General features: G+C 45.3%; 1 protein-coding gene across 1 annotated transcript in view; it reads right to left on the reverse strand.

Annotated features, from left to right (window-relative positions):
- The window catches only part of TTC34 (tetratricopeptide repeat domain 34), a 175,135-nt gene that overhangs the window by 137,587 nt on the left and 20,355 nt on the right, over positions 1–17,193 (reverse strand). Inside the window, exon 4 of the mRNA XM_073656488.1 lies at positions 1,331–1,520. Within this exon, the coding sequence (XP_073512589.1) occupies positions 1,331–1,520 (190 nt within the window). The remainder of the gene's footprint in view (positions 1–1,330; positions 1,521–17,193) is intronic.

Consider the following 17,193-nt stretch of genomic DNA (forward strand, 5'->3'; position numbering starts at 1 on the left):
AACCAACACTATCATTGTACTTATTATATATGTGACTGACATGTTTCTGTCTATCTAATCTAAGTGTGATGCTCTATTCTTTCTGTTCTAAATTGTCGGGTACCGATGTATGCTGCTGATGAATTGCCGGCCGGCTTTTTTAAAGAGACGGGTGCATGAAAACACTATTATTTTTTTTTTAATAAATCCTTTATTTTAACACTAAATAACAAGTACAGTAACCAACACTGTCACTGTACTTATTATATATGTGACTGACATGTTTCTATCTATCTAATCTATGTGTGATGCTCTATTCTTTCTGATCTAAGTTGTCGGGTACCGATGTATGCCGCTGCTGAATTGCCGGCTTTTCATGTTTCACTGTGAGCACTGTTCCCATTGATTTGGGCAATCACTGTAATGCCACAACCACCATGGCTGTGGCATTACAGTGAGTGGCAGACAATCCCTGCATGATTGGTGCTCTAAATAGCGCCAAACATGCAGGACGGGGACCCAAGCTCCCGCCCGAGCATCTTGAAAGTACTCGGCGAGCTCCGAGCATCTCGAGTACGGAGATGCTCGGGCGAGTACCGAGCAGTGGCGAGCATGCTCGCTCATCACTAGAAGTATTACAATGTTCTTACTGAAATGTTTCTGCTATCCACGTAAGAGACAGACAAGATAAGTCCTGCAAAATGACAGATGCTCTTTGGAACCCTCTCCATTGTGACTAAATAATGAAGGTCTTGAATGGCAGACCCCTTATAAGACAGATTTATATCACAGTTTTATAAACCAGACCCTCCCTCTTTTAAAGGGAATATGTCTCTAGGATTGTGCTCTCTAATCTAAGAGCAGCATAATATAGAGATATACAGTAGATCCTGAGTCCAGTAATGTGTCACTTTCTGGGCTATTTGCTGTAGTTTTGATAAAATCCCAGTTGTATCAGCAGGAAATTATCACTAGAGGACTGGTAAATCAGCTGCCATGTAGTCCTCCATATTCATGAGCTCTGTATAACCCCCGCCCTCATCACTGACTGGCAGCTTTCTGCCTATGCACAGTACACACAGAAAGCTCCTAATAATAGGTGTGAGCAGGATTATACAAAGCTCAGCATTCAAAGAACTGATAGATCTGCAGCAGATGAAATAGTGATTTTATAAAAATTGCAGCAAGCAGCCCAGTAAGTGACAAGTCACTGGAATCAGGGTCTCTGCTCCTATTTCATGCAGCTCTCAGACGGGGGAGCAAAAACCTGGTGGCAGATTCTGTTTTAGAGTTGTTGTTTTTTTCATGACACTAAAAATTAATTTGACAGCAAATAATAATTTTTCTTTACCTGATGCAATAATCGCAAATGACAAGTAGGCGATGGCTTCCTTCAGATAGGTGTCTTGTTGGCTATGCAGAATCGCCATAGCCTTAGAGTGACAGTGATTCTGCATTAATTTACGGTCATCTTCCTTGAAAATGTCCATAATAGGGAGGAGGCAGGAAGTGTCGCCCAACTGGATAACTTTCTTTATGAGCTGAAAAAACAACAACATAATATTTGCTTATTTCTCATGGACTCTCAAAACATTACAGATTATCCAATATGATGCCCACTCCAAATCCTGAGTGGTAACCTTCTAACTTTCTGACAGTTCGAAATGACAAATCTATGTAGCTATATGCAGAAAAATGGATCTGTGTCCATGAATTGCTTAAAGAGGTTGTCCCCTTTCAGAAAACTATATGCCATACCATGAGTTAGTTATAAAAACAACAAAACAAGTATTATTATCCATCCCTGGGTCTAGCTTTGTTTGACTGCAGCGCTGATGTCACATCAACATTGCTGCAGCCAATCAATGAGCTCAGCGGCTCATGCTGTCTACATGGGCCAAGCGACTGAGTTCACTGATTGGTTGTAGTTGTAGTGTACTGTCAACGTGAAGTCACAGCTGCAGACAAATAACAGAGACTGGGGAAACAGTGGAGAGCGGTACTGGACCCATTAAGGGTAAGTAATACTTGATTTGTTTGGAATAACTAATTCATCATATGGCATAAAGTTTTCTGAAAGGGAATAACTCCTTTAAGCGTTTTCTTGGCAGGTTATGCGCATGGTATGTGAACTAGCATTGAACCAAATTCTTAGAATGGGACATGATATCTGTAAGCAGCAGTTCGCCCCCTGCTGGTCATTATTGAAGTTGCAGGTATTCTAATGCAAAAATGTCACAAGGCAGCAAGAATATACAGGTGAATCTCACTAAATTAGAATATCATCAAAAAGTTAATTTATTTCAGTCCTTCAATGTAAAAAGTGAAACTCACATATTATATAGAGTCATTACAAACAGAGTGATCTATTTCAAGTGTTTATTTCTGTTAATGTTGATGATTATGGCTTACAGCCAATGAAAACACAGAAGTCATTATCTCAGTAAATTTGAATAATTAACAAAAACACCTGCAAAGGCTTCCTAAGTGTTTACAAAGGTCCCTTAGTCTGTTTCAGTAGGCTCCACAATCATGGGGAAGACTGCTGACTTGATAGATGTCCAGAAGGCAGTCATTGACACACTCCACAAGGTCCCAGAGTTCCAATTTTCAATTGGAAATCAAGGTTACAGAGTCTGGAGGAAGAGTGGAGAGGCCACAATCCAAGCTGCTTGAGGTCTAGTGTGAAGTTTCCACAATCATTGATGGTTTGGGGAGCCATGTCATCTGCTGGTGTAGGTCCACTGTGTTTTATCAAGACCAAACTCAGCGCAGCTGTCTACCAGGAAATTTTAGAGTACTTCATGCTTCCCTCTGCTGACAAGCTTTTTGGAGATGGAAATGTCATTCTACAGCAGGACTTGGCCCCTGTCCACACTGCCAAAAGTACCTCTACCTGGTATAAAAACAACAGTATCACTGTGCTTGATTGGCAGCAAACTCGCCTGACCTTAAACCCCATAGAGAATCTATTATAGAGAATCTATGGGGTATTGTCAAGAGGAAGATGAGACACCAGACCCAACAATGCAGACGAGCTGAAGGCTGCTATCAAAGCAACCTGGGCTTCCATAACACCTCAGCAGTGCCACAGGCTGATCGCCTCCATTTCAACCTGTTGCTATAAAGTATTCTAATTTACTGAGATAATGACTTTTGTGTTTCCATTGGCTGTAAGCCATAATCATCAACATTAACAGAAATAAACACATGAAATAGATCACTCTGTTTGTAATGACTCTATATAATATGAGTTTCACTTTTTGTATTGAAGAACTGAAATAAATTAACTTTTTGATGATATTCTAATTTTGTGAGAAGCACCTGTATGTATCATGAACCCGAAAAGAGGAGCACAGCTATCAAAATGGAGATGAAGAAGTCACAACTACGCCATGGAGCCGAAAGGCTTTCACAAGCCATTAGTATTATAGATGATAATCTCCTGCTGATAAAACAATGATTTTATCAAACCTATAGCAAGCAGCCAAATAAGTGACACATCACTGGAATCAGGGTCTCTGTCTCTACATTATGCTGTGCTCATCTTAGATTAGGTGGTAAAAGCCTGATGACAGATTCCCTTTAACACATACTTATTACAATTACAACCAGCAGCATAAATGATTAGATCTTGTCCAGGACTAGTTGAAATTAGAGTTTTTCCACACAGATTGAGTGCAGCATTTATTAGTCTCTTCTGGGGTTTTTTAACGAGGCTCTACCATAGGATCCAAAGATTACAATGAAACAGTATTTGAGCCTTTTATTATTTGATTGTTAGAAATGGAAATCATACAGATGTCAATGACAGATATACAGATTTTAAAAAATATCCATCATTTGTTTTTTTTGGGGGATGAAATATGAGCAATTTCTCATATAGCCATCTGAACTATAGCAACAGAGATCAGATCGCCACCTGGTGGTCACAACAGGCAGTTGGGAAGTCTGTGTTTGGCGCAGACAGAAAAGTGGTCTGTACTAAATAAAATAGGAATCTGAGTCTTTACAATTGTATTAGAAAAATGCTGCACTGCACAAATCACACAAATGTGTACGGGCACTCTTATAATGTAATGTGTAATGATACATGTTGCTTCAACTTTGCTTTTGGTCTGTGTAAGTGAGATCTCAAAGTGTTAGAGAAAAAAGACTAGGCTTGCCAGGCCATGGCACAAATACTGCACAAAGGTGGGCTGTGGACAGTAGAAAGGCAGCTGAAATGGAGAAGCTTGGTCATGTATGCCATTAGACTGAAATACGGTAAATGAGTAAAATAAAATAAATTAAAATAAAAATGTCTTGCAAGCTATGTGCCACCACTTGATACTGCTAAACCTGTGCCTCTGTTCAACACAGAAGATGCAATTACCGGGTCATGTATCTGCAACCAAATTTTCTGATAGGTGGAATGACAAAAAACGTCAATTAACACATACTTATTACAATTTCCACCTTTAATGTCACCAATAATCTGTACAAATCTATTGCAAAATAAGCATAAATCTCTTTAGTTGGAAAAGGAAAATAAAGAGCTAAAATAATGTGGTTGCATAAATATGCACACCTTTAAATGAAAACTTTGTAGAAGTATCCTTTGAATTACTGACAGCATCCATCTAATCTTTGTGGTTAGGAGTCTATCTGCATGGCACATCTAGAATTGCCAATCTTTTCCCACTTTTCCTTACAGTAGTGCTCTAAATCTGTCAGATTACGAGGACATCTCCTTTGTAAAACGCCCTCTTCAGGTCACCCACCGATTTTCCATTGAACTCCGGTCTGGGCTCTGGCTTGGCCATGCCAAAACTTTGACATTCTTCTGGTGCAGCAATTCTTTTGTTGATTTGGAGGTATGCTTAGGGTCGTTGGCATGTTGAAAGGTAAAGTTTCTCTTCATATTGAGCTTTTTAACAGAAGCCTGAAGGTTTTGTTGCAAAATTGACTGATAGTTGCAACTGTTCATAATTCCCGTCCACTTTGAGTAAAGCCCCAGTTCCAATTGTAGAACAACAGCCCCAAAGTATAATGCTGCTTCCATCATGCTTAACTGTGGGTATGGTGTTCTTTTGGGGATGCAGTATTGGCTTTGTGCCAAACATATCTTTTGGAATTATAGGCAAAATGTTCAGCCTTGGTCTCATTAGACTATAACATGTTTTCTCCACTTGCTTTTGGCAGACTTGATGTAGGTTTTGGCAAAACATAGCCAGGCTTCAATGTTTTTCTTTGTAAGGAAAAGCTGACATCTTGACACCAATTGCTGGATGACACATACTATTTAATGCACTTCCTCCAACATGGAGGTACCTGAGCAACGTTGTAAGTTTGTTCATAACACTCTTGCTAGTTCTCAGGTCCCAGTGCTTGTATTCCTATATATCTGCATGTCTATCAGCCGTGCCCACCTGCCTGTCCATCAGCCGTGCATGCCAACTCTACCATCCCTGGCCGTGTCTGCCTCCTGTCCTTTGGGGGTCAGCTGCCATCCACCAGGGGTCACTCCCGGAGTAGCACCTCGTCCCGCCTCCCACGTCTCTCCTCGGATTACGGAGTCGTCAAGCCGCCGTACATCCAAGATCGGATTTGGTGAGGTCTCTAGTCACACCCCTCCTTGATCTCCTCACCACCCAACCCTTTACTCAACTCATCCCAAGCCATCTCAAATAGGTTGAGATCGGGTGACTGTGGAGGCCATGTCAGCTGACGCAGCACTCTATTCCTCCTTTTCTTGGTCACAAAGCCCTTACATAGCCTCTATGTGTGTTTTTTGTTCTGCTGTAACGCAAATGATGGTGCCATTAAGTACTAACCAGATGAAATGGCAGGTCATTGCAGAAAGCTTTATAGCCATGCTGGGTAAGTGTGCCTTGAATCTGGAATAAATCACTAAGGGTATGTGCCCATGATGCAGATTTGAAGTAGAAATTTCCTGAGCATTTCTGCATCTCCTTGGCAGAAAAAAAGCATGCGGATTTTACGTGCGTTTTTTCAGCGTTTTTCAAGAGTTTTTACATGTGTTTATGCATGCTTTTTTTTCAAGCAGTTTTCCAAGCGATTTTGAGCATCACTTGGAAAAGGGCTTGACAAGTTGGTCACACAATATAAATCCATACAACTGGCATGGATTTATATTGTGTGACCAACTTATGACGAGATTTCTGCTTCAAATGGTGCATCTAGTGTAAATAAAAAGAATTAAAAAGTAAAAAGAAAAAAAAAAACCTTATTCTCACCTCTGCGGTGGCCCCCAGTCTCATCCCGGCGGTCCGTGGAGTACTGACAGGACCTGCGGTGACGTCATTTAGTCAGCTGGTCAGCTGATGGTCGCATGACCATCAGCTGACTAAATGACGTCACCGCAGGTCCTGCCACTGTCTCCCTGCTCAAGACACCCCCACTTTCCACACCTATAGAAATACATTCACCGTTAACACCCAGAAATTTCTGGAAACGTTGCAATCATCATTGGCCCCGATCTCCTCCCTCTCATGTCCTGACTCTGCACTGAAGCTTTATAACGAAACATTGCAATGCGCCCTGGATGAAGCCGTACCTCCTACACAGAGAAAAACTCGGCAATGACGGCGACAACCCGGGCACACACTTCAAACACGTTTTCTCCAGCGGTGCTCTAGGTGTGCCGAAAGGCTGTGGAGAGAATCTAATCTGTCCGAAGATTTCCTACATTAAAAATTTATGCTTAAAATCTATAACTCCGCCCTTCACCTCTCCAAACAAACCTACTTTAACAACCTCATCATCTCACTGTCCAATAATCCTAAACTCCTCTTCAAAACTTTTCACTCTCTCCTTAATCAAACAGCACAGGCCCCGACCACCTACCTCAGCACTGATGATCTAGCCAATTACTTCAAAGAAAAAATTGACCATATCCGACAGGAAATTTTTTTACAATCCCCAAATGTTATGCATGCTCCTCCCTCCCACAGTTCATCTTGCTCACTTTCTGACTTCAAACCAGTCACGGAAGAAGAAGAAGTGACCAGGCTCCTTGCTTCCTCTCGCCCTACTACCTGCACCAGTGACCCTATTCCCTCACATCTCCTTAAATCCCTTTCTCCAGCTGTCACCCCTCACCTAACTAAAATATTCAACCTCTCACTCTCATCTGGAATCTTTCCCTCCTCTTTTAAACACGCCAGCATACATCCATTAATTAAAAAAACATCCCTTGACCAGAACTCTGCCGCTAACTACAGACCGGTCTCTAATCTTCCCTTTATCTCTAAACTCCTGGAACGCTTGGTCCACTCCTGTCTAATCCTCTATATCTCAGATTATTCTCTTCTTGACTCTCTATAATCTGGTTTCTGTTCTTCACTTTCTACTGAAACTGCCCTCACCAAAGTCTCTAATGATCTACTAACAGCTAAATCTAATGGTCACTACTCCCTGCTGATTCCCTGGATCTCTCTGCAGCATTTGACACTGTGGATCACCAGTTCCTGCTCACTATGCTCTGCTCTATTGGCCTCAAGGACACTGTTCTCTCCTGGTTCTCCTCCTATCTCTCTGACCGCTCCTTCTCTGTGTCTTTTGCTGGCTCCTCTTCCTCTCCCCTTCCCCTTATTGTCGGGGTTCCTCAAGGATCAGTCCTAGGCCCCCTTCTTTTCTGCGTTTGCACTGCTCCTATTGAACAAACAAAAGGCAGATTTGGTTTTCAGTACCATCTCTATGCTGATGACACCCAATTATACACCTCTTCTCCAGACATCACCCCTGCATTATTACAAAATACCAGTGATTATCTTTCCGCTGTCTCTAAGGCTATGTGGCCGCGATGCAGAAATGCTCAGGATTTTTTCCTGAGCGTTTCTGCATCTCCCTGGCAGAAAAAAACACATGCGGATTGTACATGCGTTTTCCTGCCAGGGACATGCGGAAATGGAGCGTTATCACTGACATTTCCGCATGCGGATTGACAAGCGCTTTACAAGCGATTAGCATCACTTGGAAAGTGCTTGTGACAACTAAGTCACACTATATAAATCCATGCAAACAGCATGGATTTATATAGTGTGACCCGAGAGAGTGGTAAAAATAAAAAAATATAATGTATACTTACCCTCCGATGGCCCCCGGTGTCCTGCTCACTCCGTTCTCACTTGTCGGCATCGGTGGATTGAAAGACCTGCCGACGTCAGCGTCGCGTGACCAGTCACATGACTCTGACATCAGCGCAGGTCCTTCAGTCCACTGCAAAGTGCCGGGAAGCACGGAGGAGTGCAGCGCAGGCCGCCAGAAGGTAAGTATACATTTATTTTTTATTTTATTATTTTTTTACAGATTTTTTAATGGTACCTGGGTTCGGAGGAGAGTCTCCTCTCCTCTACACCCGGGTACCATCCGCACATTAGAACGCTTGGATTACGCATCTACATATACAGTGATGCGTAATCCATGCGGTCTAATGCAAGTCAATGGCGGCGAAGATGCAGCACTTCCGCAAAATAATTGGTAGTGCTGCGTTTTTTTCCGCAATGATAATCCGCAGTGGAAATTTCCGCAGCATGTGCACAGCACATGCAGATTATCATTGGGGAACATTGCTGCCCTTCTACCATGCATTTTTAATGCGTTTCTGCAGCATTTACGCAGCTGCAAAAACGCTGCAGAAACGCATTAAAAACGCATCGTGGGAACACAGCCTTACACTATGTCTTCCCTCTATCTAAAATTGAATCTCTCAAAAATTGAACTACTCGTATTTCCTCCCTCCACTAACCTACCTGTGCCCGATATTGCCATTCCCGTTTGTGGCTCCACCATTACTCCCTAGCAACAAGCCAGCCGTCTTGGGGTCATATTCGATTCAGATCTTTCCTTCACTTCTCACATCAAATCACTCACTAGCTCGTGTCATCTACACCTCAAAAACATATTAAAAAACCGGAGAAACCAAGAGTAGTATAGCAAAAGGATAGAATCTTTATTTATAATTCATCATCACAGAGATAAAAGGTAATACAGAAAGTAATAGTAACGAGGCAAGGGGATCAGGAAAAGCAGTGCCAGAAACAAGGCAACTCCTGGCAAAAAGACTGCTGGGCAATCCAAGAAGAGAGGGTATAATCCAATATACAAACAGAGGGACACTCTATAAATGTATAACCACAAATGGTAGCAGTACATTAATATAAAGATTCACCCATTATAAGACACCAGTCATTTAAATAGACATAATAGACAATATCATGTGCAAAAATCGCAAAATGTTAAATAGTAACAAAGGGGGAAATGCAGAACCGGAATAAGAGGTACTAACTACCCTGTGCCCATGATATTAAATGAATAAATGTATAAAGAGTACCCAAGAAGTGGATAAAAGCACTCACCCAGTTGCAAAAGACCCGGGTGACAGGAAGCCCGCAGGATGCCAGGGGAGCCACAGAAGGTGCTACAAGTGAAAGCGCGCCCCGACGCGCGTTTCGCTCTTCTTTTTCAAGAGGCGCTGTAAAGTGTACCCGACAGGACCTGAATATATACGCCCACCGCTAGTCACATGGTGGGTAGGGACAAAGCCCATTGGTGTGAAGCGGCGCGTGTACTCGGAGCCGCGCCCCCCGCCGCACGCGTCACAGCCGCCAAGTCCCGAGCGCGCGCCCGGGGGCGCGCCTAGGAAACGCCCCCACGAGCGCGCCAGGGACAGAAGGCAGCCGGACACGGGCGCGGGACGGCCAGGGACCAGAGGACACGCGCACCACCAATATATGAAAGAAGGTAAATGAAGGAGATACGAACAAAGGACAGTGTCACGGGTGTGTTGCCACGAAGATCGTCACGAGTACACAGCCTGACTTCTCGCAGCTGACTTGTTGGTGCTTTGTGTTTTTTCGGCAGTGAAGGAGTTAATTCTCTCTCTCTCTGGGCTAGCTGAGGTCCAGCCTCGCCCAGCTGCAATCAATGCTTCTTTAGTGAGACTCCTTCATATTCCTGCAGGTCTGTTTGGGAGGTGTCGGTGAAAGCTTTTCATTCAGACTTAAAGAGCGGATCGTGGTGTTTGGAGTTGCTGAGATAAGTGTATTTGGAAGTGTTTTTTCCCTTTCCTCGCTTTATCATTTATCTCCTTTCCCGTTGGTGTTCCCTCTGTTGTAGTTGTGTAGAAGTTGTATGCAAGGTGGTTTTGGTTTTTCCCTTGTACTGTCTCGTTCGTCTAAATACTGTGTGTGGGCATATTATTTCTGGTTCCCAATTGTTGTGATCGGGGTCCTTCTCAGGACTAGATTACTGAGGTGCAGGGATCCTCAGGAGGTAGGGGTTACGCTGGCGGCCTGGACCTCTGTACCTTTAACAGTACCTCCAGGTTGAGGGATTAGTCAGGGCCCCAGCTTAGGGTCAGCTTAGGCCCCCTACCTCCAGTATTCTGTGACAGTGTGACATTTTCACCGACCAACTTAGTTTTTCTCCAGCTACCATGGATCCAGTAGCCGGTCTAGCTCGGCAGTTGCAGAGTTTGTCCATGGGGCTGGCGGACGTTAGGTCCAAGGTTTTGCATCCTCTGGAGCAAGCCGGACCAGAACCTAAAGTAGCTCTCCCTGACAGGTTCACTGGGGGGCGGGACAAGTTTTTTGTTTTCCGGGAGGCATGCAAATTGTACTTTCGGCTGCGGCCTCGGTTATCGGGCAGCGAAGAACAAAGGGTGGGAATTGTCATCTCGCTCCTACAAGGGGACCCACAATCTTGGGCGTTCTCTCTTCCCCCAAGCTCCCCGGTTCTCCAGTCAGTGGATAGGTTTTTCGCTGCTCTGGGACTCGTATATGATGACCCAGATCGGATCTCCCTTGCTGAGTCTAAGTTACGTAGGATTCAGCAGGGAGATCGTCCGGCGGAGGAATTCTGTTCGGAGTTCCGTAGGTGGGCCACGGACACCCAGTGGAATGACCCGGCTCTTAGGAGCCAGTTTTGTCATGGTTTATCCGACAAATTACAGGATGTGTTGGCACAGTATGACTCTCCCGCGTCACTGGAAGCCGCTATGGCCCTTGCCATTCGCGTTGACAGACGGCTTCGGGAGAGGTGCGGGATAACTCTACCCCCTGTAATGTCTCCACCTCCTACAAGGTCCCCTCATATGGTGGTTCCCCTGGTCAGTCCGGAGGAGCCTATGCAATTAGGAGGGACATCATTTCGGGGAAGGGGACCGGTGGAGCGCCATAAGACTGGAAGGTGTTTCCTCTGCGGGAAAAAGGGACATTTTATTGGGGGGTGTCCATCCCGTCCCTTGCAGAGTAAAGAGTCGTCGAAAAAACTGTTGATCCCAGGTTGTGTGGTGGACGGCAATCTGGGAGTAGGTATTTCGTCCCTAGGTTCGTCTCAGTTTCTCGTACCGGCGGAGGTGGTGGTGGGTGCGAGAACTGAGAGGATATCTGTTCTTCTGGATAGTGGGGCCGGGGCTAATCTGGTTGATGCTCGGTTTGCCCGGGTTCAAGGTATGCGATTGAGTGAGTTGGCTAAACCCATCCCCATATTCTCGATCGATGCCAGGCCTCTCGGTGAGGGAAGTTTTTTGCAAGCTGTGCATGGCGTAAAACTTCAAGTGGGAGCAATAAATAAAGAACTGTTGTCTTGCTACGTGTTGGAGGGTCTTCCCACTCCTATAGTGTTGGGCCTTCCTTGGTTAGCTAAGCATAACCCGGTTATTAATTGGCAAACCAGAGAGATAAGCCAATGGAGTAAATTCTGTAATAAAAACTGCATGAACACGGTCATCGGTGCGGTTACTCCTTGGGTCTTACCTCCATTTCTGGCGGACTTTGAGGATGTATTCTCGGAGAATGGGTGTCAGGAACTACCTCCTCATCGCGAGTATGACTGTTCTGTAAAACTGCTCCCTGAGGCCAAGTTACCTAAAGCTAGGTTGTATAACCTTTCTGGTCCTGAGAGGCAGGCCATGAAGGATTATATTTCTGAAAGTCTGGCTAAGGGGCATATTAGACCTTCATCTTCACCGGTGGCCGCGGGGTTCTTCTTTGTTAAGAAGAAAGATGGAGGCCTACGCCCTTGCCTGGATTTCCGTGAACTTAATCGGATTACGGTCCGAGATCCGTATCCGCTCCCACTTATTCCCGATCTCTTTAATCAGATCGTGGGCGCCAAATGGTTCTCTAAGTTGGATCTCAGGGGGGCGTACAATCTGATTAGGATGAAGGAGGGGGATGAGTGGAAGACGGCTTTTAACACTCCGGAGGGGCATTATGAGAACCTTGTCATGCCATTCGGTCTGACTAATGCCCCGGCGGTGTTTCAACACTTTGTTAATGATATTTTTCGCCACCTGGTGGGACAGTTTGTTGTCATATATCTGGATGATATCTTAATTTACTCGCCGGATCTGGTGTCTCATCAGGAGCACGTTAGACAGGTGTTACAGATCTTGCGGGATAATAAACTGTATGCCAAGTGGGAAAAGTGTGTGTTCGCCGTACAGGAACTCCAGTTTTTAGGCTTCCTGGTTTCAGCGTCCGGTTTTCGTATGGACCCTGGGAAAGTGCGGGCAGTTCTTGAGTGGGATCGGCCGGAGAATCTTAAGGCACTACAACGTTTCCTGGGGTTTGCTAATTATTACCGGAAGTTCATTCGTAATTTCTCGTCCATGGTTAAGCCTCTCACAGACATGACTAAAAAGGGGACGGATTTTTCTAGGTGGTCTGACAAGGCTTGTCAAGCATTCTCCTCCTTGAAAAAATGTTTTGCCTCGGCACCCATACTCATTCAACCTGATGCGTCTCAGCCATTCTTTGTAGAGGTAGACGCTTCCGAGGTAGGGGTGGGAGCAGTATTGTCACAGGGTTCGTCCCCTGGTAAGTGGCATCCGTGCGCCTTTTTCTCTAAAAAATTGTCGTCCGCTGAGAGGAATTACGATGTCGGCAATAGGGAACTCTTGGCCATTAAGTTAGCTTTTGAGGAGTGGCGCCATTTTTTGGAGGGGGCAGTTCATCCGGTCACCGTCATCACCGATCACAAGAACCTGCTATATCTGGAGTCCGCTAAACGTCTGAATCCCAGACAAGCTAGGTGGTCATTGTTTTTTACCAGGTTTAATTTCGTCGTTACATATCGTCCTGGGTCTAAAAATGTAAAGGCGGATGCCTTATCTCGTAGTTTCCCTGGGGCCGGGAATACGGACGACCCGATTCCTATTCTTCAGGAGGGGGTGGTGGTTTCGGCAGTATGCTCTGAGCTGGAGGAGGAGATATTGGAGGCTCAGGGGGACGCCCCTGTTGGACCTCCGGGGAGACTGTTCGTTCCAGATCAGTTGCGACAAAAGGTGATCGAGGCACACCATAACTCAGTTTTTGCAGGACACCCGGGGAGTAAAGCAACTGTGGATCTCCTCTCGCGTCGGTTTTGGTGGCCTAACTTACATAAAGAGGTGGTAACTTTTGTCGCGTCCTGTGGGGTTTGTGCGCGCTCTAAGACCTCACATACCCGTCCGTCTGGGGCCCTTTTACCTTTGAAGATCCCGGAGCGTCCTTGGACTCATCTGTCTATGGACTTTATTACGGACCTCCCTCCGTCTTCGGGTAAAACGGTCATACTCGTTGTAGTGGACAGGTTCAGCAAGATGGCACATTTTATCGCTCTTCCGGCTCTCCCTAATGCTAAAACTCTTGCGCAGGTGTTCATTGGGGAGATTGTGAGGCTTCACGGGGTACCCTCCGAGGTGGTGTCTGATCGGGGGTCTCAGTTTGTGTCCAAGTTCTGGAAGGCGTTTTGTGCACGGCGGGGGATGCATTTGTCATTCTCGTCGGCTTTTCATCCTCAGACCAATGGTCAGATGGAACGTATGAACCAGAGCTTGGAGACATATCTTCGGTGTTTTGTGTCAGAGAACCAGGAGGACTGGGCTTCTTTCCTACCTCTGGCAGAGTTTGCTCTCAATAATAGGCGGAGCGAGTCCACTGGTAAGTCCCCGTTTTTTGGGGCATATGGTTTTCACCCCCAGTTTTGTACTTTCAGTAGGGGGGGCTCTTCGGGGGTTCCGGAGGAGGAACGATTTTCCTCATCTCTCGCTTCAGTATGGAGAGGGGTGCTGAAAAATCTGAATACTATGGGGAACCGATACAAACGTATGGCTGATAGGAGGAGAGTGTCTGGTCCGGACCTAAGTGTGAACGATCAGGTATGGTTGTCTACCAGGAATATTAAACTTAAGGTTCCCTCCTGGAAACTGGGTCCCAGGTTCATCGGGCCGTACAGAATCAGTTCTGTTATTAATCCGGTGGCATTCCGTCTTGACCTCCCCCCTACGTTTAAAATTCACAACGTGTTTCACAGATCATTGCTTAAGAGGTATGTGGCGCCGGTGGTACCGTCACCTTTACCTCCCCCTCCTGTGGTTGTCAATGGTAACTTGGAGTTCCAGGTATCGAGGGTCATTGATTCACGCTTTAATCGCCGGTCCCTTCAGTACTTGGTTCATTGGAAGGGGTATGGTCCTGAGGAGAGGATGTGGGTTCCTGCGTCGGATATTAACGCAGACCGATTAGTTCGGGCCTTCCACACGACTCACCCGAATAAACCTGGCCCTGAGGGTCCGGAGGCCCCTCGTAGAAGGGGGGGTACTGTCACGGGTGTGTTGCCACGAAGATCGTCACGAGTACACAGCCTGACTTCTCGCAGCTGACTTGTTGGTGCTTTGTGTTTTTTCGGCAGTGAAGGAGTTAATTCTCTCTCTCTCTGGGCTAGCTGAGGTCCAGCCTCGCCCAGCTGCAATCAATGCTTCTTTAGTGAGACTCCTTCATATTCCTGCAGGTCTGTTTGGGAGGTGTCGGTGAAAGCTTTTCATTCAGACTTAAAGAGCGGATCGTGGTGTTTGGAGTTGCTGAGATAAGTGTATTTGGAAGTGTTTTTTCCCTTTCCTCGCTTTATCATTTATCTCCTTTCCCGTTGGTGTTCCCTCTGTTGTAGTTGTGTAGAAGTTGTATGCAAGGTGGTTTTGGTTTTTCCCTTGTACTGTCTCGTTCGTCTAAATACTGTGTGTGGGCATATTATTTCTGGTTCCCAATTGTTGTGATCGGGGTCCTTCTCAGGACTAGATTACTGAGGTGCAGGGATCCTCAGGAGGTAGGGGTTACGCTGGCGGCCTGGACCTCTGTACCTTTAACAGTACCTCCAGGTTGAGGGATTAGTCAGGGCCCCAGCTTAGGGTCAGCTTAGGCCCCCTACCTCCAGTATTCTGTGACAGTGTGACAGACAGAGAGCATATAACTAAGTAATGTAATAAACATCCCATGAGGCAGAAAGCTCTCAGTCACAAAAAAATAAATAAATAGGACAACTTAAAGGAGCATCAATATAGCAGGGATCCATATACAATCACATAAATAATTGAAAAAAATTTCCCAAAAGATAAATATATATAAATCAAAATATATATATGGATACAAGTCAACATAGAACCATTTCCCACAAAAACAGGAAAGGTGATAATCATCAGAGGGCTCTTGAGGGATGCTCCAAGTTATCAGCTGTAGGATATCTTGAACAGTGGGTTAAGAGAGGTCCATAAGGTGCACATAGATAATAAGTTATTAGCCACGAATCTAGAAAAGTAAAGAAAACGGGTTAAGAACAAAACATTTAAAAACAGGCTAAAAACTGAAGCACGGACTGAAGATCAGAAAAAGTCAACACTGAGGGAAAACATCACCAAGCCAGAGGGCCCGATCATAAAAATGAGGAAAAGTTCAAATTTTCATTAAGGCCGCGCGGTACCAGGGTATCCAGGGTGCTAATCCATCTGGCCTCTTTTTGTGAAAGGCACAATTTGCAGTCACCACCCCGAGAGCCCAGATGTACCACATCAATTCCACGCACCATCAGGCTGCATGGATCACAATCATGAACTTGTTTAAAATGTCGTGGTAAAGTTCTGAGCTCTCGGGGGTCCGACACAGATTTGGCTGCGCTAATGTCCCGAACATGTTCCCGCACCCGAATCCTCAATTCCCGTGTAGTAAGACCCACGTAGATCATTAGGGCTTGCGCTAATGTGCTTCGTTGTTCGTCTTTTATGAACTCAGATGGTTCCTGCACATACCGAATCCTCAGATATATTTCCTGTAGTACAACACACGTGGTTTACTATGCCACGTGTGGCTGTCAGAAGATCTACGTGGGTCTTACTACACGGGAATTGAGGATTCGGGTGCGGGAACATGTTCGGGACATTAGCGCAGCCAAATCTGTGTCGGACCCCCGAGAGCTCAGAACTTTACCACGACATTTTAAACAAGTTCATGATTGTGATCCACGCAGCCTGATGGTGCGTGGAATTGATGTGGTACATCTGGGCTCTCGGGGTGGTGACTACAAATTGTGCCTTTCACAAAAAGAGGCCGGATGGATTAGCACCCTGGATACCCTGGTACCGCGCGGCCTTAATGAAAATTTGAACTTTTCCTCATTTTTATGATCGGGCCCTCTGGCTTGGTGATGTTTTCCCTCAGTGTTGACTTTTTCTGATCTTCAGTCCGTGCTTCAGTTTTTAGCCTGTTTTTAAATGTTTTGTTCTTAACCCGTTTTCTTTACTTTTCTAGATTCGTGGCTAATAACTTATTATCTATGTGCACCTTATGGACCTCTCTTAACCCACTGTTCAAGATATCCTACAGCTGATAACTTGGAGCATCCCTCAAGAGCCCTCTGATGATTATCACCTTTCCTGTTTTTGTGGGAAATGGTTCTATGTTGACTTGTATCCATATATATATTTTGATTTATATATATTTATCTTTTGGGAAATTTTTTTCAATTATTTATGTGATTGTATATGGATCCCTGCTATATTGATGCTCCTTTAAGTTGTCCTATTTATTTATTTTTTTGTGACTGAGAGCTTTCTGCCTCATGGGATGTTTATTACATTACTTAGTTATATGCTCTCTGTCCTTTGTTCATATCTCCTTCATTTACCTTCTTTCATATATTGGTGGTGCGCGTGTCCTCTGGTCCCTGGCCGTCCCGCGCCCGTGTCCGGCTGCCTTCTGTCCCTGGCGCGCTCGTGGGGGCGTTTCCTAGGCGCACCCCCGGGCGCGCGCTCGGGACTTGGCAGCTGTGACGCGTGCGGCGCGGCTCCGAGTACACGCGCCGCTTCACACCAATGGGCTTTGTCCCTACCCACCATGTGACTAGCGGTGGGCGTATATATTCAGGTCCTGTCGGGTACACTTTACAGCGCCTCTT

This window comes from Phyllobates terribilis, unplaced genomic scaffold (genome assembly GCF_046119375.1).
Source record: "Phyllobates terribilis strain yellow unplaced genomic scaffold, ASM4611937v1 Scaffold_12__6_contigs__length_324123572, whole genome shotgun sequence".
NCBI classification, from domain to species: Eukaryota; Metazoa; Chordata; class Amphibia; order Anura; family Dendrobatidae; genus Phyllobates; species Phyllobates terribilis.